At 46.3% G+C, this 24,065-nt stretch overlaps 2 protein-coding genes across 4 annotated transcripts; both read left to right on the forward strand.

Moving 5' to 3' along the window:
- The first annotated feature begins 354 nt into the window (after positions 1–354).
- c4b (complement 4B (Chido blood group)) lies at positions 355–13,531 on the forward strand. Its single transcript, XM_047036112.1, has 41 exons — positions 355–463; positions 660–849; positions 941–1,115; positions 1,208–1,278; positions 1,360–1,448; positions 1,654–1,736; positions 1,845–1,929; positions 2,055–2,181; positions 2,572–2,716; positions 2,911–3,023; positions 3,111–3,272; positions 3,386–3,553; positions 3,651–3,842; positions 3,976–4,125; positions 4,346–4,484; positions 4,673–4,744; positions 4,832–5,044; positions 5,294–5,408; positions 5,491–5,561; positions 5,739–5,878; positions 5,967–6,182; positions 6,326–6,377; positions 6,469–6,558; positions 6,654–6,860; positions 9,094–9,169; positions 9,335–9,527; positions 9,648–9,752; positions 9,906–10,068; positions 10,151–10,362; positions 10,504–10,662; positions 10,751–10,810; positions 11,120–11,213; positions 11,319–11,478; positions 11,703–11,793; positions 11,900–11,974; positions 12,143–12,245; positions 12,375–12,464; positions 12,552–12,647; positions 12,741–12,824; positions 12,969–13,101; positions 13,264–13,531. The coding sequence occupies exons 1-41, from the start codon at positions 396–398 to the stop codon at positions 13,397–13,399; spliced, it is 5,163 nt and encodes a 1,720-aa protein (XP_046892068.1). The 5' UTR covers positions 355–395; the 3' UTR covers positions 13,400–13,531.
- A 2,768-nt stretch (positions 13,532–16,299) lies between these two features.
- tnxba (tenascin XBa) lies at positions 16,300–24,057 on the forward strand. 3 transcript variants are annotated; one of them, XM_047034721.1, is made up of 16 exons: positions 16,300–16,438; positions 17,515–17,638; positions 17,754–18,437; positions 18,588–18,722; positions 18,825–19,997; positions 20,211–20,333; positions 20,438–20,581; positions 20,932–21,051; positions 21,188–21,343; positions 21,601–21,713; positions 21,841–21,973; positions 22,088–22,239; positions 22,438–22,534; positions 22,692–22,853; positions 23,093–23,256; positions 23,490–24,057. In XM_047034721.1, exons 3-16 carry the CDS (start codon positions 17,891–17,893, stop codon positions 23,586–23,588), a joined length of 3,318 nt encoding a protein of 1,105 aa, XP_046890677.1. In that variant the 5' UTR covers positions 16,300–16,438; positions 17,515–17,638; positions 17,754–17,890; the 3' UTR covers positions 23,589–24,057. The 3 variants fall into 3 exon arrangements, with proteins under 3 accessions (XP_046890677.1, XP_046890666.1, XP_046890687.1); XM_047034710.1 differs by lacking the exon at positions 17,515–17,638; XM_047034731.1 differs by lacking the exon at positions 17,515–17,638 and having other exon boundaries at positions 18,828–19,997.
- Positions 24,058–24,065: the final 8 nt, after the last annotated feature.

Here is a 24,065-nt window from a genome sequence, read left to right on the forward strand (position 1 = left end):
TTTTTATTGAATTTGGCAGCGTCACTGCACATTGTACAGTTTTACATCGTCATTTTGTATTCAACTTAACATTGAATGCATGCACCAACCACCATTATTTTCACGAGAATCAGAGAGAAGGAAACTATGCAAAAAGAAACATTGTAACTGAGTTATGGTGTCATTTTCCTGCTTCCCTCATATTGTAATTTGAATTGAAATACAAGACAGTGAATGACCTTGAATTGACCTACACTGAACACCAACTGGTATTTTAAACGGGGGAAGGTTTTTTGGGGTAAAGCTCATTGAGAAACATTGCGAAATATTGTTGAGGTGGGAGGTGCTTACAGTATAAAACATTGGCCGGACAACAGAGGGGGTTCATTCTGTGCACAGCCCTCCAAACAGGGAACATGGGCTCTCCCATCTGTCTACTGGTGTTCCTCGTCTTAGCTGTGGAACCAGCACAAGCAATAGAAAGGTACAGTAAATATTTCAACAGCTGCATGAGGGCATTATCATTATCCTGTTGGCCTTTTTTTGCATAGATCCGATGTGCCAGTTTTGTTAACTCACCTCATGAGTTTTTCCTTGATGTGCAAGGTCAATTCAATTTCCAGATTTTCGCCATGAATGTGCTTTGTTCAAATTCCTATGAATCGACTCTGGTCTTTCAGCTTCTTCGTCTCAGCTCCCAATGTGTTCCATATTGGAGTTAAGGAGCAAGTTCTGATCCATGTGGGGGAAACCCTCCTCAATAAACGTGTAACTGTTTACCTGGAAGCCGAGATAGGAGAGATTCTGATCTCAGAGAGGATCGGCACAATTTGTTCTGAAGTGGGGCAGTTTCAAACAGTGGAACTAGAGGTATGTGCAAAATGTGAGATGGAGAGCAGGCCCACAACTTGGACTAGAACAATACATATATGTGAATCCTTCATGTTAAGTATGTTTTCAGATAGACAAGGAGAAGATGTCAAAACTCAAATTCCACCACGGTCAACCCTATCTCTTACTGGTCAGTGAGATTGACTCGGTGAAAGGTAGACAGTCGACAAGGGTCCTAGTCTCCAAACACCAAGGCTACATTTTCATTCAGACAGATCAGCCCATCTACAATCCTAATCAGATAGGTAAAACAAGAATTTAAACAGAATTTCATGCATAGCAAGATACTTTCATTCATAAACAGATGGGTGAAATAAAATGTTTCTTCTCTTAACAGTGAAATACAGGGTGTTTACCTTAGACCACTCGATGAGACCTGTAAATGGCATTTTTCAGTTGTCCGTTTTTGTGAGTAGAAAACATTTTAATTGCACAACAGCACAGATATCTGGAGCTTCTGAATGTGACGTTGATGTTTAACTGTGACAGAACGCAGCGGGAAACAGAATAAAGACGGACCTCCTTAAAGCAACCTCTGGAATTTTCAGCAGTTCAATGAACATTCCTGATGTGTCTAAGTAAGTCCAGATAGATAATATAATGTGACAAGATATTGATAAGATATTGTAAAAAGCCTATTTGCCCTACAAAAGATTTGAATATTTTTTGCTCTTGTTTATTGATCGCTCTTGTTGATCTCTATTGATTGCTCTCGTTGATCGCTATCATTGAGTCATGTCACATGTAAGCCATGCCGTACCTATACCTGCATATCTGTCGTAGAATGGGTACATGGAGGATAGTGGCCCACTATCAAGACGATGAAAAGGAAGCTGCCATACGAGAGTTCAGAGTCCAGAAATTTGGTGAAAATATATCTGTTTCTTAAGCTTCAATTGAAGTTCCATATTCTACATCTGACTATTTTCTGTTTGATAGAGCTTTTTCACTGCTTGCCCATTTGAATGTTTTAGTGATGCCCAGCTTTGAGGTGACTATCCTTCCTGAACAAAATTATCTCCTGGTGAACCAAGACCTCCCCTTCACCATCCAAGCCATGTAAGCCTCAGCTCCAACATCTGCCGATTTCCACAATCAAACACACGCAAAAAGAAGTGAACGTGAAAAATGACACGATCATCTCTCGGTTATATGCTATGATCTGAAACCACTTCCCGACCCAGGTACTCTAATGGGGAAACTATAAAAGGAGCTTTCCACTGTCGAGTGGGAGTAAGGACAGTCAACCAGGGGTCAGAGGGTGAGAAGGAAACAACTCTGTTCATAAGGGGACTAGAGCTTACTGGAACGGTAAGGGAATACACACATTTCTAATTGAGTTCTTTAGCACGACTGTCATTTCTTCTAAAGCGATTTACAGTAAGTTAAAACAATATGTCTAAGAGAAAATGACCCGTCTGGACTATCCTGAGTAGAGTCTTCCGACTGACTTCTGCAGTTACAGTACATGAGCATTGGACACACGCATACATGTTTAGCTTGTTCCAAAAGTTGAGTAATCATGAGAAGACATGCGGCAGAGGAAAGTTACTTGATGGTGAGGTCAAAGTAGGAGGTTTTCTTTATAAAGATGATTTGTATTATTATTGATTTGAAAGTAGATACTGAATGTGCTTCTGTTTGACTGAACCCTTTAACCCCAGGAAGATTCACTTGATACCTACTCGCATTCTGTCTCAGATCTTTGATAATGGACTAGGTGCTACGGAGCTGAAAGTATCCCGCCTAGATGAACTCCTACAAAACAATATGAATACAAGCCTGTCTGACCTGGACCAAAGTGGGGCCAAGCTTCACATTGCTGCTTCTGTCACCGACATCACCAGTAAGGTTTGGCACAATCGAACACAGTACAATTCAAAAACAGCATTCACATTTTGCAGGGATCAGATAGTAACCCGAGTGATCACCTTTTTGCTTTGGGGTCAACATTAAAAAGCAGATGGGGTCACATAGGGCATCCTTGGAATCCACTTTGCAGACAACATGCTAATACAGGTGTACATGTGATTTCCTTAGGTGGTGAGCTTCAGGAAGCAGAGGTCTTCCTTCCGGTGGTTTCTCAGGTTTACTACGTGGATCTGTCCCGCACACGTTCCTATTTCATCCCCGGTTTCCCTCTCTATGTGTCGGTAAGGAGCGAAAATTTAGCGCTCCATCCATATTTCCGTATTTTGACGTGAAAAAACACAAATTTGATGTTTTTCTGATCAAACTAGGTGGTTGTCAGCCTTCCGGATGGCTCCCCAGCAGAAAAAGTGAAAGTAGCAATTCAAAGAGAAGGGCTCCAGATGGCACCCAACCATGTTAAAACCAACCAGCAGGGGGTAGCAGTGAGCACATTAGCTGTCCCAGCTGAGGCTGACCAAATAACTGTCCAGGTTTGTGTAACACAACATAGTTTTGAAACACCACATTGCTTGCCTATAGGCATGAATAAATGCATGCTATAACTTAAATACAACCTACCAAGCAATGGCATTTTTTTCAACAGGTGACAGTAGAGGGCCATCAAGAGCGTAAAATTATCACACGTGTCTCATCTCCTAGTAACAGCTATCTGTACATGAGTGTGGATCACACCGTTTTTTCGGTGGAAGAAAACTTTGATATTACATTCCATGCCAATGCCAAACCCAAAGATGGATACATTTACTACATGGTGAGAGTGTCTATCCTTGATCACAAACCGAGTATCTGCAGAAAACTATAAACCATCTTTTTGACTGTTATCTGTTATCTCTGTCCCTGGTGCTTAGGTTTTAAGCCGAGGAGTTCTAATTCTGCAAAGATCTGTCAGAGCGAGACTTGTTACAGCCAGCACCTTCCAAATTACGCACGCTATGATTCCATCCTTCCGTCTGATTGGCTTCTACTACCTCCAGAACGGTGACATCATCGCTGACTCTGTGTGGGTGGATGTCGAGGATGTGTGTGAGGCCAAGCTCAAGGTTGGTAGCCAGTCCATGATGATGAAGAAGACCATGTAGCATTGAATTCAAAGACCATAAACAGTGTTTCTTTTTTACATGGTTAAAATAGTGTGCGTTTGTGAGTGAAGGTGTGGTTGTCTATCGTATCCAGATCTCAAGTCCAACACCTGGTCCATATTTACCAGGGTCCCTGGCCAAGGTCACAATAGATTTGGAAGGCCAGAAGGGTAAAGTCGCACTGATGGCTGTGGACAAAGCCATCTACGCTCTCAATGTCCAGAACAAACTCACTGCCAAACAGGTGACTCGCAAATCCAAGAATATGCAGCTGTAGCTTGCTGAGCAAAATATGAAAAGATTTGAGATTATATTAAGTTCTGATGAATGATAATACTAGCCATAACAGTATTCACAGGGCTCTTTTTAATAACGAGGTTGCAAAGTTCGGTATGTTCCGTAAAATGGGAACTGATAGTGTTTTGTTAGACTCGTTCAGTCTGGATGTTCATCTGTCTGCACAGGTTTTCTCCTCTATGCAGTCCTATGACCTGGGCTGTTCCTATGGCGGAGGGCAAGACATGGCCTCTGTTTTCAACGATGCTGGTCTCTCCTTCATCTCCGCCTCAACTAAGAAGTCGATGACATCCCAAAACAGACAGGGTACGCCAAGCATCAGCGAGAGTAGAAAATATCTATCCCACCAAATTGTTCCTGTGACACCAGGATGGTTTAAACAGCTCCTTCTCATGGACTTGCATAAACACTCAACAAGTCAAATATACACTCCTGGTTTGAAATGAACCCTTTGACATGTGCTGTGTATAACTGTAGACACAATGTTTTCTCAGGTTTGGGCTGTCACAATCACTTCAGGAGACGCAGGCGCTCCCTGAATCTACAACTGGAGATGATGACCCTAAGTACCGTTCTTCTTGAAGTTCTTTATTGAAACAGCACACACATTCCGGCAAGTTCCATAACCCTCTTCCTCTCTGTCTCACTGTCAGAATCAAAGTATACAGATGGGGCGCTGCAAGAGTGCTGTGTCCGTGGTCTCACCCTGATCCCAATGAGGAGGACGTGCGAAGAAAGGGCAAAGAGAGTGTCACTGACCGTGAAAGACCCAAACTGCACCCAGGCCTTCAAAGATTGCTGCCTTCAGGGGGAAAAGCTAAGAGACACAAAAAAGAAGGAGGACGCTATCAAAGGCCATGGAAGGAGTGAGTGTGACAGTCATAAACAGCACGTAGAGTTGCAAACAATGAACCCAACTTTTGACTAGTTTGAATGTATTTGCTTCCCCACTGTTAATTTGGAGGGTAACAGTTTTGGTTAAACTACAGGTACTGTGTCAATAAGTTTGAACAACTGGATTAAAAGTGGTTTAAAGTTTTAGTCTTCCTTTTTTTAGATTAAAAGGAAGGTTTATTGTGGACTGGGGGTTATATTCAGTTATCTTCCTTTCCCAGCGGCCAGTGAAACTGACATTGAGGAATTCTTCTTTGATGCCTCCCTTCAAAACATTCGGAGATCTTTCCCTCCAAGTTTTGCTTTCACAGTGATTGAGGTGGATGGTAAAAAAGAGTAAGTAACAGGCAATTTAGAGACAACTCACCTCCCCTCCTAGTCAAACGTAATTAACTATTATGATGTGTTTATCTCCTAGTCACACACTATCTCTGCATGACTCCATAACCACCTGGGAGATTCAGGCTGTCAGTTTATCAAAAACTCATGGTATGTCAATCGTTCCCCATCCATGTGTTTAGAAGATACTGAACAACCTGTAATTATTTGTTGCCAGGGGTAGAAAAAGCTACCAGTAACAATAGCCATAACTTGACAAAAACTCTGAACAACTAGCGAGCTAGCCTGGCACTTGAATCCGTCAATAATTCCATGTCCTTCCTTCAGGTTTTTGTGTGGCAGAGCCTTTGCAGATGACCGTGTTCAAGAATCTGTTTGTATCCCTGAGACTACCGTACTCAGTGAAGCAGTATGAGCAGCTGTCCATTGTTCCTGTCATACACAACTATGGGAAAAACCCTGCAGAGGTAGGTTTGATAACGTTCACTTGAAACCCGTTCGGAGACATGGCGACCGTCTTTATGAACCTCTGACAATTATCACGCTTCGTTGTAGCTTGCAATCCATATGGTGCCGACTGAAGGGCTCTGTTCTCCTGGATCAGCCTCCGCATCTACCTATGTCAACATCACTGTGGCGCAACAATCGTCCAAATCGGTCCCTTTCTCTGCCGTACCCATGACAATCGGCACCATACCCATCACGATACGCATCTACGACAGAAACAACGATCTTGGCGTGGATGCAATTGAAAAGCTTCTGAATGTTAGGGTAAGCATAACCCACAACGTCAACCCATGTGTCTGAACGAAAGAGAAAGCCTGAGTGAAATTATATGACATATACTCTCTTTGGATCGTGTGTGATGAACCAGAGCTTGTTCAAATGTTCAAATATAACGATTTGGGTTCTAGACAGAGGGAATAGAGGAGTGGACAGAGGAAACTCATGTTCTTGATCTGAAAGGTAACATGAGGATACATCTAATACACCAAATGACTGGATTCTATTGAAAAGACTTACCTAACCCTAACCTGGTACTCGGCTTTTCTGTTAGGGAGGAGTGATGAGTTTTTCACTATTGATGGACAAATACCAGACAACAGCGTCCCTGGCTCCAGCACCAACATATTCGTCACCCTAGAAGGTCTGACGAATGATCCTCAGATATTAGCTTCTCTGACTTTGTTGCCAGTTGCTCAATATCATTTTTTTCCTCTAACTTAATGATTTCACTTCCAGGGGAGGGGTTTGGCCAGACCACAGCCAAAAACCTGCTGTCTCCTAAAGGGGTTAAAAGCTTGCTCAAACTCCCTTATGGCTGTGCAGAGCAGACTATGGCGGTATTGGCTCCCCTGGCCCTGGCCTTGCGCTACTTGGACCTGTCCCAGCGCTGGTTTGAGCTTCCTGCAGGAACCAGAGATACTGCCCTCCAAAACACCGAAAGTGGTGAGGAAGAAGAGGGGTGTAGCACAATTCTTCTTTTAAATCTCCTCATTCCTGGGAAAATGGGCTTAATCATGAGCCATGGATGGAAAGTCATTTTACATTTACATTTCTTTATTTGGCAGACGCTTTTATCCAAAGCGACTTCCAAGAGAGAGCTTTACAATAGTGCATAGGTCACTGATCATAACAATGAGATAGCCCAAAACATTGTGGGTAGTCAAAACATGAAGCATACATTGTGAAAAACCAAATAAGTGCCAAAGGGAAGAACCAAAAGAGCATGTAGTTAAACAAGTTACAATTAAACAACATGAACCTCAAAAAGTGCAAGAGTGTACCTGTAGAAAAGCAAGCAAGTAAAGTATTTCACAGCGAGTACAATCATTTAAAATCAGTTACTAACTAACCAAGAAGAGCAACTAGTCTCTCAATAAGAGTCTTTGTGATCCTGTAGGAAACTAACATCAGGTCCAGCAAATTATTCCTAAGTGCCGTTGTACTCCCGGAACAAGTGTGTCTTAAGCTTTGATGGAGGTGGGGAGTTGATTCCACCATTGGGGGGCCAGACAGGAGAAGAGCTTGTGTTGGGACTGGGCGCTCTTGAGCGGTGGGACCACCAGACAGTTGTTAGAAGAAGCCCGTGAGTGGCGGGTGGGGTTGTAAGGCTGGAGGAGACACTTGATGTAGTCGGCTGCAGTTCCGTTCACCGCTCGGAAGGTCAGTACCAGGGTCTTGAATCTGATACGGGCCGTGATGGGTAGCCAGTGAAGGGAGATGAGGAGCAGGGTGACATGGGAGCGTCTGGGTAGGTTGAAGACCAGGTGGGTTGCTGCATTCTGAATCCTCTGGAGAGGGCGGGTTGCGCATGCTGGGAGACCGGCGAGCAGCCAGTTGCAGTAGTCCAACTTTGAGAGGACAAGTGCTTGGACTAGCAGCTGGGTGGAATGCTCAGACAGGTATCTCCTGGTCTTCCGGATGTTGTAGAGGGTGAATCTACTCGACTGGGACACTGCAGCAATGTGGGCTGTGAGGGATATCTTGTCTTCCATGGTAACCCCGAGGTTCCTGGCAGAGGATGAAGGGGTCACTGTCGCAGACCCCTGGGTGATTTGAGAGATTGTGGGAGATGGAGGGTTTGGCCGGGACGATCAGAACTTGTGTTTTTGCGAGGTTCAGCTGGCGGTGGTGCTTGGTCATCCAGGCGGAGATGTCTGTGAGGCAGGCCTCGATCCTAGCTGAGATCCCCGGATCAGTCGGGGGGAATGACAGGTACAGCTGCGTGTCGTCAGCGTAGCAGTGGTAGGAGAAGCCGTGGGAGGTGATGATTGGTCCAAGTGAAGTGGTGTACAGGGAAAACGGGAGGGGTCCAAGGACGGAGCCCTGTGGGACACCAGTGTAGAGCTGGCGGGAGCCTGACACTTTGCCTCCCCAGGAGACCTGGTAGGATCTTCCCGACAGGTAGGATGAGATCCACTGAAGTGCAGTGCCAGTGATGCCCATTTCAGAAAGTCTGGCGAGCAGGATCTGATGGTATCAAACGCTGCAGAAAGGTCCAGCAGAACGATGACGGATGACCTCGAAGCCGCTCTGGCAGACTGAAGGGCAGTGGTGACTGAGAGGAGGGCAGTTTCTGTGGAAAGGCCAGTCTTGAAGCCCAATTGTTTGGGGTCAAGCAGGTTGTTCTGAGAGAGAAAGTTTGACAGTTGGTTAGATACAGCGCGTTAAATTGTTTTTGAGAAGAAGGGTAGCAGTGATACTGGTCTGTAGTTCTGGAGGACAGCTGGGTTAAGGGAGGTTTTTTTTAATAACAGGGCTAACTCTGGCCTATTTGAAGGCAGAGGGGAAAGTGCCGGAAGTAAGAGAGGAGTCAAGGACATGGAGAATATGAGTTATGATGGAGGGAGAGATAGTTTGAAAGAGAGGGGAGGGGACTGGATCAAGGGGACAGGAGGTGGGGCGATGAGAGAGAATGAGGTCAGAGATTTCTGCCTCGGACAGGGGAGAGAAAGAGTTTAGACATTTAGTTAGGTCAGTCATAGAGGGTGAGAGGGTAAGAAAGGTGGGTTGAGGGAACCGACTGCTAATGTCGGCGACTTTTTTCTCAAAGAAGAAGAAGTCGTCTGCTGTCAGGGTGGAGGGGGGGAGGTGGGTCGAGAAATACAGCTGAGGTGTTTTACTGCGACACAGATTGTTAAAACGACTGTTGAACGTCAATTTTTCCTCCGTCCTTCAGGCTACATGAGGATTCTGACATTTAAAAAGAATGATGGATCTTACGGAGCCTGGATTAATACTCCATCCAGTTACTGGTCAGTTCCCACCTTCTTCTGCTACCATTTTCTACTGTAAGAGCTGAACCATATCCCTTACCCACTAGGCTTCTACCCTCTCAGTCACTCTTTGTGATTCCAACCACACCTCATACACTGACATTGGTTTGTCACTATGTTTTTCCTCCATACTCCATGCCTCAGGCTGACTGGCCTGGTTGTGAAGGTGCTGTCACTGGTGGCTGAGCGCCAAGCATTAGTCAGCCAGGAGAGGGGAAGGATTGCCCGGGTTGTGTCTTATGATGACATCACGGTTTCGGTTCAATACCTCCTCTCAAAACAGAATGATGATGGCTCATTTATTGATCTCAATCCAGTCTACCACAGAGAAATGCAGGTAAGAAATCGAGATGGAATGAAAGTGATCTTTCAGTAGATCACTGAATGAACATTCTTTGTGTTGAATAGCAAATCTCACTCTACATTAGGTGACTCGGAATCGGTATTTTTCCTCTAGGGAGGTGTCGGAGGCTTAGAAGGAGAAGTATCCATGACTGCTTTCATAACTCTTGCCCTCAATCGTTCCCTCGCCTTCTTACCCGAGAAAGAGATGAACGATGCGGTAAGCCAGACACAGATAAGTCTTTGGAAGCCATGATAACAATGGGGATGCTGTATGTATTACATGCAACTGCATCACATGAGAGTATACCAACAATTGTTGCCAGTGAATTAAGCGGCTCAATGTGGTGGCTTTGGGTCTTATTTTGTGTAGAAAGACAGTATCGTCAAATCCACGAGCTACCTCCGGTCCCGTCTCGATGGGCTGGAGAGGCCCTACGCTGTGGCCATCACTGCCTACTGTCTGGCAGTCTGCTTACCAGACCGCACACAGGCACAACCAGCCTGGAAAAAACTCCAAGGATTGGCCACAGAAGGTACGAACTACTATCACATTCAGCACGTCAGTTAACAGTTCTCTCCTCCTGTGCCTCCCCTGACTCCTCTTTGCCTCCCCAGATACGAAAGGCTGCCAAGTTTGGAGGGCCAATGCAGAACTGGTGAGCCAAGAAAAAAGAACTAGGATACCTGTCACAGAGGCCATTACCGTGGAAACAACAGCCTATGCCCTCCTGACAGCAGTAGCTCACAAAGACTCAGAGTGGGCCAAATCTGCCGCTTGCTGGTTAACCACCCAGGAGAACTATGGAGGAGGTTTCAAATCAACTCAGGTGAGGAGTATGCTGCCATCGAGCCAACCAAGCTCAAAAACACGGAAACGTCTCATAAGGAAACACAAGCCGTCACCCTTCACCCTTGGGTTTCTCAGTTTGCTTGAATCGGCATCACTGATATGCTGCCACTGTCTGTAGGATACTATAGTGGCACTGGAGGCTCTTTCAGAGTATGCTTTGGACATGCCCCCGCCCCCCGTCACAGAAGTGGATGCCTCGTTCACTGTTAAAGGGAAGACCACAAAACTGGAGCTTTCACTCGGAAATAAGGCTGACAGAGTGGAAACCGAGCTAAAGGTAGAACCTCGAATAACACACACATACACAATCACACACACACACACACTTGTATAAACCTATTCCTCTCTTGTAACTTATTCCTCAGCCACTGATGGGGAAGAATATTGATGTAGTTGTGAAAGGACAAGGGAAGGCCAAGATGAAGGTAAGTGAAGGGCTCCAATGGTACTGATAACAGTTGCAATCAATCCATAATATGGGGGTCAGATGGCTGAGCGGTTAGGGAGTTGGGCCATGAATCAGAAGGTTGTTGGTTCGAATCCCAGCCGTGCCAATGAAGTTGTGTCCTTGGGCAAGGCACTTCACCCTACTTGCCTCGGGGAGAATGTCCCTATACTTTCTGTAAGTCGCTCTGGATAAGAGCGTCTGCTAAAATGACTAAGTGTAATGTAAATGTAATAATTAGAAGTCAATGCAATCTTATTGTGTTACATATTACTGTTCTGTCCGGCAGGTTTTAAAGGCTTACCATCTCATAGATCCCAGGGATGACTGTCAAGATCTGAAGATAGAGGTCACAATCGTCAAAGGAAAAGTGGTGTACACAGGTGAAAACTCAATATGGTTCTGAATCTGAACGAGTTGGTCTAATAGTAAGCAAGGGGATTTTCGGCGTTGGTCCTGTATTTCTCACTCGGCTTCTCCACGACCAGACAAGGTTCCTGATTATGACTACGGAGAGGACTATGGAGAGGAGGAGAGGAGGGAGGACTTCCCCTCATCATCTATCGAGTGGTTTGATGCCCGCACCAGACACAAGAGAGATACCGCGCAGAGCATTGAAAACGAAGTCCTCTACGAAGTATGTGTCAGGTCAGTTCTAAAGATAAGCATCCCATTAGTGCTCCACACGCAAGTCAAATGGGCAACGTCTTCAAATGTGAACTCTGAGGATCTTCAAGGCATGTAGTCTTCTTCCAACCGTGTACCAACACACATACCGTACCCTAAAAAACACTTTCCCGTTGTAGTACATCGTGCTATGACGGAGCTGTGATCAACCTCCATACCAAAGTGTGCTTCCTCTCCTTTCACAGTTACAGCCTGAGCAGGAACTTGTCAGGAATGGCCATCGCAGACATCACACTGCTCAGTGGCTTCGAGGTGCAGACTGACGACCTGGAGAAGGTCAGTCCCTAAGACGTGAAAGAACGCTCTCCACGGCTTGAGGTTAGGGCTAGCGTTAGCTGCTCCATGCGTCTTGTCAACATTCTCCTTCGGTGTCTGTCAACAGCTGAAGGAAAAGCCAGAGGAGTACATATCGCACTACGAAACGTCACATGACAGAGTGCTGATCTACTTTAACGAGGTAGGACTTTCTCATTGACGAACTTGTCATACTGTACCCACCAGGACCCCGTAGAATTGTTCCAACCATATACTACTTCCAAATTTCCCTTTGAGGATGAATGCATTTCTGTCTGATCTAATCTCGAAACCCCAAATAACTCATTGTCGTCTCACCATCGTATTCTAGATGTTCGAGAATGAAGAGTGCATTACATTCCGGGCAATGCAAAGGATTCCCATTGGTCTGCTTCAGCCAGCTCAAGCTTTATTTTATGACTACTATGAACCATGTATGAATAACCCTAACCCTTCTATCCATACCTCCTCCATGATTCTTCGACTGAAGTTGATGTGAAATGATAAAACCTTGTGAAAACGGTGTTATCACCTATTGTATGAGTCTGCCTCTGTCTTTACAGCCAGGAAGTGTGCTGTTTTGTACTCTGCCCCTCAAAGAAGCAAGATGATCGCTCAATTGTGTGAAGGGAGCGTGTGCCAGTGTGCAGAGAGTAGGTCTTTGTTTCCTGGGCACAGTCATCAACATTTCTTCACAGGTTTGAACCGTTGTGTAATCATGTCTAATCGCTTGTCTAAAGGACCTTGTCATAAGGAAAGGAAGTTTTCCGATAAACCGACGATTGGAAAACGGGATCGTCAGGAACATGCATGCAGATACCCTCTTGCAGATTATGGTCTGTATCACAATAGCTAGACTCCAATGACATCGATGTGGTCATTTGTACAAAACGTGATTTGATTAATACAAGGTGGCTTTTTTTTATTAGGTTACAAAGTTGAGGTTCTTAATGTGACAGTGAAGGGTAATTTTGAGCTCTACTCGACTAATGTGGTGGAGGTACTCAGAGCAAGTAAGTGTCTAGTAAACCATAGTTACCGTGTATAGTAAACCATAGTGACCATGTATAGTAAACCATAGTTACCATGTATAGTAAACCATAGCCACAGAGTAGTAGCTGCAATACCTGTGTTCTGATGTGTTGATGGTCCCTCAGACAAAGACATGCAGATGGAAGAGAGCCAGATCCGAGTGTTTGCTAAGAGGCTGCACTGCAGAGGAAAGCTGCAGAAGGGAAAGCAGTACCTGATCATGGGCAAAGATGGCCTAACCACTGACACCAATGGCCGGTGAGTGCAGTCAAGATGTCAGGTTTTTCTGACTTGTATCCGACACTCTCTCTCCATGTTTTTCTCTCTCTTTTCTGTGTACTTCTGTTTCTGACTCTGTGTTTTGCTGGCTTATCTTTTTGTCTCTCTCTCTTTCAATATCTCTTCTCTTCTTACCCACAGGATGCAATACCTGTTGGAATCAACAAACTGGATTGAACAGATACCGAGCCGATGCGGTGCAACACTTACCCAAGGCTATTGCGCCAATTTCCATAATTTTGTGTCTGAATATAGATTGAGTGGCTGTACCCAGTAAAGAGTTCTGTAATACATCGTTCTTGACAATCATACCAACATACTTCCAGTAATCTTAAATACAATATTTCAATGGAATCATTGTTTATGTGTGTGTTCCGTCTTCATCAATAAAATAATACTTTCACTGCCATCTTGTTCGTATTTGCAAAACGTGTGCGATAACTGAAGTCGAGATGTTTCACATGATCGTAATCACGGCAATGTTATGCAAAAAGACAATATTTGATTTGGATCACAAGGTAACAAGTTTTACAAATCACTCATTTCTGGCAGCATGCGAAGAAAAAAAATCCACTCCAGCAAAGTACATGGCATGAGGGAAAAGCCATGTCCTGCCCCTGTTTCATGTTCAGCCAGTGGTTAAGATGCAGTTCAGTTTGCCGGTGTGATTTAGCTTTCCCAGCAGTGGTATTTATTTTTGATGTCGTTTTTTCTTCTTCACCTGAGGCAGTCAAGGACATAAGAGAGCTCTCTGTGCTCAAAACAACCCCTGACCCCCCCAGGCCCAGTAACCCCACCACCCCTTTCCCAATATCTGTACGGGAAAGGGATGGGGGTGGGGGCGACGATGGGGGCGTGGGGGAGAAGGTTGTGCACCAGGGTTAATACAGTGCATCTACATTGAAGGACTGCAGCTGACCCGACGGGGCCAGACCCAGACCAGGTTCCAGGGCTCATGTAGAGACAACAGTGACACACGATGGCTTCATCTTCCTCACCTGACCATGACAGATAATGTGCTGTCCATCATAAAGACACTACTCTGATTTTTATAAACACACAGACGTATATATCAAATACGTGGATGAGAGGCAGCCCAAAGGGCTATCCTTTGTCGAGTTATGATAGAGAGGCACACGGAGAAAAGGGGGAAGAGAGAGGGGTCAGTTTAGAAGGGAGGGAGTGAAGAAGGAGGGTTCTGATGCGGGAGAGGCAGGGGAACAGGCCTGGGCTTATGCGCTTATATTATTTTAATCTCTGAAGCCTGCTCCAATGTAAGCAACATGAGAGCACTGGCCGTCACTTCAATCACATCCAGGTCAATGGCTGCCCTGTTCCTGACTTTGCCATCAGACTTCTCATTAAATGTGAATCAATAAGGAGTAAGCAAATACACATACCACAACATCACATATTTTCACATCAGAAATACCTTATTTGACTATTTGTGAGTAACACCTTTTGCACATTTCAAATCGTACGTTTGTTTATATTATTTCCTAAATGGTGTGCGTCTGGGATTAGCATAATGCTACCCCACCAACTCATCTGTGATGGTGCCTACTGTACTAGACTGTAAAGCACTGTTTTCTCTAACATAAAATATTTTAAAGACACAACTCTGCTTACACATGACATTTGCAAAGTAACACCTTGCATCCAGATAAGTAGAATTCACTAGAAAAACAAACTGGATACATTAGTATTGAGGAGGTGCATATCAGAATAGAAACAGTGTCCGTCAAGCAAGACATCAGAAGCCCAGTTCTGTCAAAGCGATGGTAAAGTAGATGGAGGATCATGGGATATGTGTTTTGTTAGGTGACCATGGAGTCGTAGCTGGCTCACGGTTTGGCTTCACCCATTCTTTAGAGGCCAAGGCAGGGTCAGAGGATGGAGGGTGGTCCGCACAGAGATGGAGGGAGGAGGAGAGGAGGGCGGAGTCGTATCTGTGCCCGGCCACCAGATGGAGGCACCAATGGTGTCGGACCACCCAGCCTGGACGCTGCTCCGGGGGGGACAAGAAGTTCCTTCTCTTCCATGTGGATGGGAGGGTGGATCAGCTCAGGATGTCTCTGGATTCAGAGTCGACCACCTACGCCCTCAAGCCCGTCGTGTGCACTACCACACGTCACCCACAGGGGTCCTGAAGGAGTGAGCGAAGCATATTGTTTTCAGTATTTTTCCGCTTTTCGGCACAGGTCATGAAGTTAACTTAGACAGTGTGACATTCAAATTGCTATATTAATATTGCTGTATTATTCTTTTTATTATTATATGTCCTTTTCCACAGGAATTGATTTTGTATTGATGAATGATTCCATTAAGTTGAAAGGCACCCATTGAGATGTTTCTCTATGAGCAGTTGGATTTTGTATTAGTGCTCGTATGTGTGTGTGTGTGGGGGGCATGAGAGGGTTTGTGTGGGTGTGTTAGTGTGTGTGTCTATTTGTGTGCGTGTGTGCATGTAAAGAGAGTACTGTCCTTGCACATGGTTTACAAAAGCGGGCTGGTGGGTGGTCATTTAGCCAACGATTGCAACGCAGTACTACAGTGTTCGTTAGCTGGTGGATATTTGGTAAGTTACATAACTCCCACGTAGCTACATCTCATTAGCTCCAACAAGCAAGCCATTCATATGGAACGATGTTCCTCTTGCCCAGCTATGGAGGTGAATACCTGTGGTGTGAAGCTGTGTATTCCTGCTGAATCATGGGTATCTGAATGACCAGGGGCTTTTTATGCAAGCCTGACTGATCACAGTGTGTTCAGAAAGAAACTGGATGTCATTGGGTTGGACCCACCTGGGAAGTCATAACATCAAACTGAAAAGTGAAAGTATGAATTGATTAAAACACGGTTGAACATGAAATGTCCTTGTTGTGTGTATACCCATTAAATGATGAACATTAACATGAAATGAAAAGTGTGACGTCACTTACAAAATGCGCATACCCCTCCCCGCCAATATAAAAATAAAAAATATAAATCAGTGTGGATGTGTATTATATTTGTAACCAACAAGTCCTCATCTAAATAAAATGTAACTAGTCCCAATCTAATATTTTCTGCAGTGGTTGGGTAAGAAAGAACAAGGTGGGTGGAGGGTGGAGGCAGGAGGAGGGGGGAAGTCCTTAAGTAGCTGCACACTTTATCACCCTGCTCGTTTCTAGTGGTGCTCCGGTCTCTCTCTCTTCTCCCTTCCTGCCTGCCTCCCTCAATGCTCAGCCAGACTCCATGAAGTTCTCCAGACAGATGAGAGTAGCACAGACTGACAGACGCACAGCCAAGGAGGAAATCACCGATCACTGCCCAGGTGAGTGACTGTCCTTACGTGACATTGGAAAGTTCACCTGAATCCTAAATTGCTAGCACGGGCATAATAAATATACAGTGATACAGTCTACAGTGCCTGTTTCACAAGAGGCCCGTTTTGGCTATAGCTGTAACGGTCATGGTATTTGGATGGACTGATCCTCGTGTGAGAGGATTGTTCATGATTTTCCTATTTTAAAACTCAGTTTCTTCACCTGTGCAAAATTAGGTAATTCGTTTTTTGAGGGCAACACGAACAAGGATGCTGAGGAGTGGCGATGCATTGACTCAGTATCTGTTGAATTACACAGTTGCCGTCTCATCAGTACTACAACTGTCTTGAATGGCTATCATGATTGGATCACTGTCATAGTTTGAACTTGTAAACACACTAAATCCTATGTAAACCTTCTAAGACAGTACTTTGCTTTTGTTCACAATTCAAAGCCCTGACTCTTCCAAAATATAATTGAACACCTTCAGCATCTCGCGCACATTTTCCTCTTCTACTCCATTGAAGCACTAAAAGCACCAATTACTTTGTGGTTTCCATGAAGAGTGTGTGTTGGTTATGCAACCTTCTCCAAAATCAAAGAGGTCCAGTCTCCAGGAGAGCTATACAGTACCACGTTGTTAGGCCCCTGCACAGGCTCTCCTCTGACTGCAGCTTCTGGCTGTCTCTCTCTCACCAGCCACCTCTCTCTTTCATGCTAAAAACCAAACCTCCCGGGCGTTCACTCAACCATATCATTTTCAACTGAAGTTAATCACCATTTAGTTGTATTCATATGATTAATTCTTCCTTTTAGTATGTTAGCGGTACCAGGTTTTTGATCAAAAACTTTTCTCTGTTAATATACATTTTTGGGGGAAAGGTTTGGGTTAGTTTACGGTTCCATTCTTTTAGCTTCATTATCCGTGTGCCTTGATGACTTAGTACATGCAAACATGCAGATCGGTGGAATTGAATCTTGTGGACAGTTTTACATCCACAGCCCCCCAAGATACACAAATTGAGCGAAGTTCATGTGCAGTATAATGTCTCCTTTCTTCTCAACGGGATGTGATACTTGGAAGTGGGAGTTTTTGGAGTGATCGCAAGAGGGAGAGTGTTTGTGCAGGTCGAAGGGACGTAGGACTGTGCGATTGGATGTGAGCATGCGTGGGTCCATGACACCCTAGAAAACAGTCCTGACACCAGGTAGAAACCTCATCTATGGTGCCCTATACTGTAATGATCCCAGTACACCCAAACTGCTGTTTAAACTGATAACATACAGTGAGAATTTAAACAATGTTTCGTTTTTCATTTCTAGTAACACCCTGTGGATTTATTTGACTGTCCATCACTGAAACATAGAAGAAGGAGTTTTTTGTTCCTCACAAGCACTTCATTTACAAACCCTAAAAAGCGGTTTTACCTTGATATCCAGTTACTGGTTTTAAAGGTAAAATGCTGTTTACACTGGCCCTGCTCCTCTTGGTCACCCCATTACCCTCTCTCCAAACCCCAACCAATGAGAAGAGGAACTCCACAGGAAGTGACCAACCCAAGCCAAATGTCGTTCTCACCCTGGTGAAACCAAAACCTGTAGCTGCGATCGCTAAACAGCCCAACAAGACCCCTCGCCCCACCCCCACCCTCAAACCAACCATCAACCTGACCATTTTGACCCCCTCAGTCCCTACCAAGCCCCCCGCAGTTAGTACACCCAAGACGGTCAAAGACAAGACCACCCCTGCCCCCCCACCACCTGCTGCCATCAAGGTGATTCTTACCGATGGCTGCCTCCACAAGGACATCCAGAGTCACTCTTCCAGCACCCCGGAGCAGGGCCAGGAGCTGCAGCTGGAGCTGAAGCCTGGGTCTCCACTGGTGATGACCCACAAGATCAGCCTGGTGCCTGGGGGCTGCACAGGGGGCTGTGTGGCCGAGATGGCTGCCCTGAAAGGACGCGTGTCCAGACTGGAGAAGGAGATGTCGTCCATCAAGCAGCAATGTACGACCTCACATCCTTGTTCTGTTCTCCAACATTCTTCGATCTTACACTTGTTGATGCATCTTGAGCATCTATATGGGATGCAGAATGATAGTGATGCAGCCAGCTAGTCCAGTCAACGTGTTGATGATTTGTCTTCTCGTAAACCAGGTCCCTGCTCAAAGGTGAACTGCCCGAATGACTGTGGCGAACGAGGTAAATGTGAGAAGGGAAAGTGCGTTTGCCTCCCAGGATTCCTTGGGCTTGACTGCAGCAAGTGCGCCCCCGGATCGGACTGCAGTAAAAGTGAGTCACCCGCGTTTGTTTGTCTGACTTCCTGATCATGTGACTGATCCTCCTTTGAATCGTATAGTTCACCTACACTTCCTGTCTCTTTTCTTTCCCCAGAAGATGTTAAAGACAAGGCGAAGACAACAGTGGAGAGGGTAACCCCTGAGAGCAATGCTAACAAGACCAGCACGCAGGTGAAGACAACAGTGGAGAAGGTAACCCTTGAGAGCAATGCTAATAAGACCAGCACACAGGTGAAGAAGGTAGCAAAAGAGGATGATTCCAAAACCAAAATCAAAGTGGTCACCGTCACTGCGGTAAAACCACAGGTTACGGTTACTAAGACTACCAGCAAGGCTGGAAAAACCAAGATTACACTGGGCCGTCCGACAGTGGGACAGGTCCTCTTGAAACACAGTGGAGGAAAAAAGCTGAATGAAGCTCGTAAAGGCGAAACAAAAGTTTTTCTTCCTAAGAAAATAACCAAACCAGACCTTAAAGGCAAAGTGACTGTTCAGGACCAACCTCTTACAGACACCATCACCCAGACTACAGTGAAGAAATCGAACGGCACCACTAAAGGCACAGACACTGCGAACAAAATTCGCCCAAGAAAGGAGAACCTAGAACAGTCCACTCTGGCTGAGAAGAACTCCACCCAGACATCTGGGAAGAAACCCACCAAGAAGGTGAATGAGAGTGTCACCAAGGTAACAGTGTCTGTCAACAACACCCAAATGGCGACAGGCAAAACGAAAATTCCACAGAGGAGTCAGTATTTAGTGAACGTGACCACTCCGAGTCCCGAGGTCAAAGTCACAAAGGTCAACAAGACAATGGTGTTGCTGGTGAACGCCACCAGGAAGCCTCTGGCGACCGGCCTCGGTTCTGTCAAGGTCCAAAACATCTCCTCCTACGGCTTCACCCTCACGTGGTCCGCTCCGCAGGCCATGTTCAAGAACTTTACCGTGACCAGACGGGAGCTGAGGGCCGAGGGCGAGGAAGAGGAAGAAGCAGAGGATGGAGCTCTTGGAGGACAAGACAAAGGACTGGCATCAGCAAACGCCACAGAGAGTGCTGTCAATGGAACTGCGTCCTCCGCCAAAGTTCTCAGTGGCTCCAAGTCTAAGGCTGACGGCAAGCACACCAGGAGAGTCGCCATGGCTCTCCCAGGAGGTGTTCGCTCGGTGGAGTTTGGCAACCTGCGTCCTCTGACCCGCTATGCACTCAGTATTTACGGCACGGCTCCCGGAAAGAGGTCCAAAATCCACAGAGTGACCATCACCACAGGTGACCAGAACCACTCCTTCTGAACTTTCTGAACTGAATGCTCGGATCTTTATTTAAACACTCTTACAGCAGCATTATATTCTGCTACATTTGCTCACAATATACAACTCCTGAGTGAAACCTGATTCTTCCCTTGACCCCTCTCTCCCTCTCTCTTTTAAATCTCTCTCTCTATGTCTCTCTCTCTCTCCCGGCCTCTCTCCCTGTCCTCAGGACCTGAGCCCCCTACAGACATGGTCTTCAGCAACGTGACCGAGTCCTCCCTCGCTGTGTCCTGGTCCAGACCCAAGAGCGCCCTCACCGGCTTCCAAATCACCTACACCAATATTGTCACAGGTGCTACTCTCTCCATTGGCACAATGCTCTTGAAATCTTCTGCATGTCTACCTTAAAGAAATCCTGTACCCCCGAGATGACCCCCCGTTTCTGTGCTTTGACAGCGGAGAGCAGCTCAGTGTCAGTCAATGCCCAGCAGTCCCACGTGGTCCTGCCCATGCTGTCTGCAAGCTCCTCCTATGTGGTCACCGTGACCTCCGTTCTGGGCAAGATCAGGAGCGACCCTGCCGTCGCCATCATGTGCACAGGTGCGGGACTCGACATTCAGTCGATACATTCTCCAGTCAGTCATAATGGAAGAATCTGACGATGGAGAGCGGATGTTTTCTGCCCACTCTCTGGAGTCAGATGGCTGAGCGGTTAGGGAACCGGGCTAGTAATCTGAAGGTTGCTAGATCGATTCCCGGCCGGGCCAAATTACGTTGTGTCCTTGGGCAAGGCACTTCACCCTACTTGCCTCGGGTGGGAATGTCCCTGTACTTACTGTAGGTCGCTCTGGATAAGAGCGTCTGCTAAATGACTAAATGTAAATGCACTCTAATCCTAAACAGCATCGACAAAACCACATGCTTTACCGTGAACTGATTCTCCCCTGCAGTGCCCGCTCCCCCTGTCCAACTCCAAGCCGTCAACATCACCGACACCAGAGCGGTGCTGCAGTGGACACCCAGCCTGGGGAAGGTCGACCGTTTCATCATCAGCTACGAGTCAGCCAAGAGTGAGTCAGCAGACACGTTCTTCCCCCCACGGCGCTGTGGTGGGGGAAATGTCCTGTTTTTCTGTTCCCAGATACACTCACAAGGCCTGTGGCGGAAGCGAAGGTAACCTTCTCTCCTCTCCTCTGCCCTCCTCAGCGCCCAACGTGACGGTGTCGGTGATGGTGTCGGGGAATTCGGTGGAGCACCATCTGAAAGGGCTTCAGAGAGCCACCCTGTACACAGTCAAGGTGCTGAGCGAGAAGGATAGTCTCCGGAGCACGGCCATGGCCGCCACCTTCACAACCGCCAACAGTGAGGAGGTTATGTACAGTACGGTGCCGAAAGTCTTCGGCACAAATATAAATGTTTCAAGTTAAGCCAAAATGTGTTAAGAAATCATCTCATTAAAAGACCAAACACAACACTGCACTTTTATACTACGACAAATACGGACAAATATAAGACAAAATGCATGTCAAATATCATTTAAGACATTTGCACAGTCCTGTATGAGGAACCTTGGGATGTTTCAAAGTAACTTGATCCTGTCTGTGTGTGACTTGTCTCAGTGGTGAAGGCCAGCGATGTCGACGCTCATTCCGCTGTGATCACATGGAAAGCCCCAGCTGTAGCGTTCCACAGCTACAGAGTGACCTATCAACTGGCAGGAGGGGAGGCCAAGGTGACCACACTCCCCTGACCTCTACCACACGTCTCCCTCACGAGTTCCTTCACGAGTTCCTTCACAAGCACAGTTGTTGATGGAAGAATGCTAACCTGATAATATATACTGTCCTCTTTGTGCGCAGGAGGTTATACTGGAACCATCTGCGAGTGAGTACAAGCTAACAGGACTGCTAGCCATGTCCAGGTACACTGTGGTGGTTCAGGGAGAGAGGGAAGGAGAGTACACTTCTGTGATCGCCGCAGAGTTCACCACAGGTAAGGCTTACCCACCGGAGATGTCAACATTGCGATAGGCGGCTAGTCTAAATCCAAACGAGGCGTCGTATCAGACGAAGCGTTCACCGGCAACGTGGGTTTCCTCTCTCCCAGCCAAGCTGCGTTTCCCCTTCCCTATGGAGTGCTCCCAGGAGCTGCTCAACGGCGCCCTGCAGTCTGGGGAGGTGAACATCTACCCCCAAGGCAAGGAGGGAGGGGCCGTCAGGGTCTACTGCGACATGGAGACTGACGGAGGGGGCTGGACGGTAAGGAGAGAGGCTTCATGTATGATACTGATGCTTCAGGTGGGGCAGACACTGCAGAGATACAGTGGTCTTGGGCCTGTACTGCAATCATATTTTGGACACAGCAGGACGCCTATACAGTATGTTATATTTAGACACGTTCCATGGTTCACACTACATCCAAATTGTTTTCTGAAGGCAGTTATGCGGTTCTGATAGGTGTTCCAGAGGCGAGTGAACGGAAATACCGATTTCTACAGAACCTGGAGTGAATATGCCCACGGCTTTGGAAACCTCAGCGAGGAGTTCTGGCTTGGTAGAGTGATTATGATGAACCAATCCTGTCTGCCTTGGGATTCAAATACAAAGATTGTCATCGTAAAGCTTCATTAATATTGAGTTATGTTGAGTCACATGTCAGGAAGTGACTCACCTGTCAGGAAGTGACTCAGTTTACGGTTGTGACTCAACAGGAAATGAGCTGCTGCACAACCTGAGCAGCATGGGCCCTGTCAGTCTGAGGGTGGACCTGCGCTCAGGACATGACACGGCGTACGCGCACTACTCCAACTTCACCATTGGGTCCGAGGCCAGGCACTATGCCATCGAGGTCTTTGGCTACACCGGCACTGCAGGTGAGTCCAGAACTGGACAGTGATGGGAAACGAGAGCTTGAAAAATTATAAAAAACATGATATCTATCGCATGACAGGTACTGCATATAAGTCGGGTCTCTTAAGTTTTATTTTCCACATATAACTATTGGTTCAATTCCCTCCTCGGTATGAATACTGCCCATTGCCCACTTGCGGCATCGAAAAGTGACCTTTTTGGTTAACTCCTCCCCTCCCTTCTTCTCCGTCCCGTATGCCAGGTGACTCTATGAGGTATCACAATGGCCGCCCGTTCTCCACCAAGGATAAAGACCCCAACCCCCTGGGGATCCACTGTGCCAGGGCCTACATGGGGGGCTGGTGGTACAAGAACTGCTACAAGACCAACCTCAATGGTCTCTACGGTGTCAACAGCAACAACCAGGTATAGTCTCCTCTCTAGCTCTCCCTGAAGTTCCACTAGCTACGACACGTTTTTCAAATGATTCGACATGTAAGCAGTTGTGGATATTCGTTGAGACCCGAGTCCGATGATGAAATGCTTGTTTTTTTTGGTCTTCTACACTGTTGAGGAAGTCTGGAAATCAAAGATGTGATTGCCAACGACTCTTTTCATGTGCACATGATGTTATAACCGGAACTTGTGCTGTGCCTCAGGGCATAGTGTGGATAGACTGGAAGGGGAAGGATGCTTCCGTGGGCTTCGCTGAGATGAAGTTCAGACCAGCTGGATTCTCCCCCGCCACCCATGGCTAACCCCATCCCGCCAGCCCTGCCGCCCCCCAAAGCCCTTCGCTACGGAGAAACAGAAACGTGGTTTCCGAGGCGACGCCTGGAATGTTCTGGAATGATAGCATGTTCTGCGTTTTTTTCCACGGCTGTTGCAAAGGTTTATCTTTCAGTATTTGTACAGCACTACAGGTATTTTCCTCTGTGCCCTATCCTTGTCATGCATGGAGAGCTGTCTCTCTCTTTAAAAAAAACAACACGTACGCTGATATTCGATGTACTAAGCAGACATGGGATGTTAGTGGTGGCAGTCTTTTGTATTTTTGTCGTTTTCTTATGACTCACATGACCCCACAATCTCCAACAAGAGTTTACACTCTGTCCCTCAAACACCTCAGGTGTACAGGAGATAGGTTTGCCACCTCACTACTACTGGAATCAAATATGCACTGCCTCTCCACTTCATTGGAATAAATGTGGCAAACCAGGATCTGAAGTTGGTTG

This window comes from Hypomesus transpacificus, chromosome 2 (assembly GCF_021917145.1).
Source record: "Hypomesus transpacificus isolate Combined female chromosome 2, fHypTra1, whole genome shotgun sequence".
NCBI lineage: Eukaryota > Metazoa > Chordata > Actinopteri > Osmeriformes > Osmeridae > Hypomesus > Hypomesus transpacificus.

What these genes read in the sequence shown, in the direction of transcription:
- c4b (XM_047036112.1), top strand. Translation starts at nt 396, where the DNA reads ATGGGCTCTCCCATCTGTCTACTGGTGTTCCTCGTCTTAGCTGTGGAA. An exon ending in GTTCAGAGTCCAGAAATTTG is followed by an intron (nt 1,737 to 1,844) that starts GTGAAAATATAT and finishes TGAATGTTTTAG; the next exon opens with TGATGCCCAGCTTTGAGGTG. An exon ending in GACTAGAGCTTACTGGAACG is followed by an intron (nt 2,182 to 2,571) that starts GTAAGGGAATAC and finishes ATTCTGTCTCAG; the next exon opens with ATCTTTGATAATGGACTAGG.
- tnxba (XM_047034721.1), top strand. Translation starts at nt 17,891, where the DNA reads ATGCTGTTTACACTGGCCCTGCTCCTCTTGGTCACCCCATTACCCTCT. An exon ending in CGGATCGGACTGCAGTAAAA is followed by an intron (nt 18,723 to 18,824) that starts GTGAGTCACCCG and finishes TTCTTTCCCCAG; the next exon opens with AAGATGTTAAAGACAAGGCG. An exon ending in GTGTCAACAGCAACAACCAG is followed by an intron (nt 23,257 to 23,489) that starts GTATAGTCTCCT and finishes GCTGTGCCTCAG; the next exon opens with GGCATAGTGTGGATAGACTG.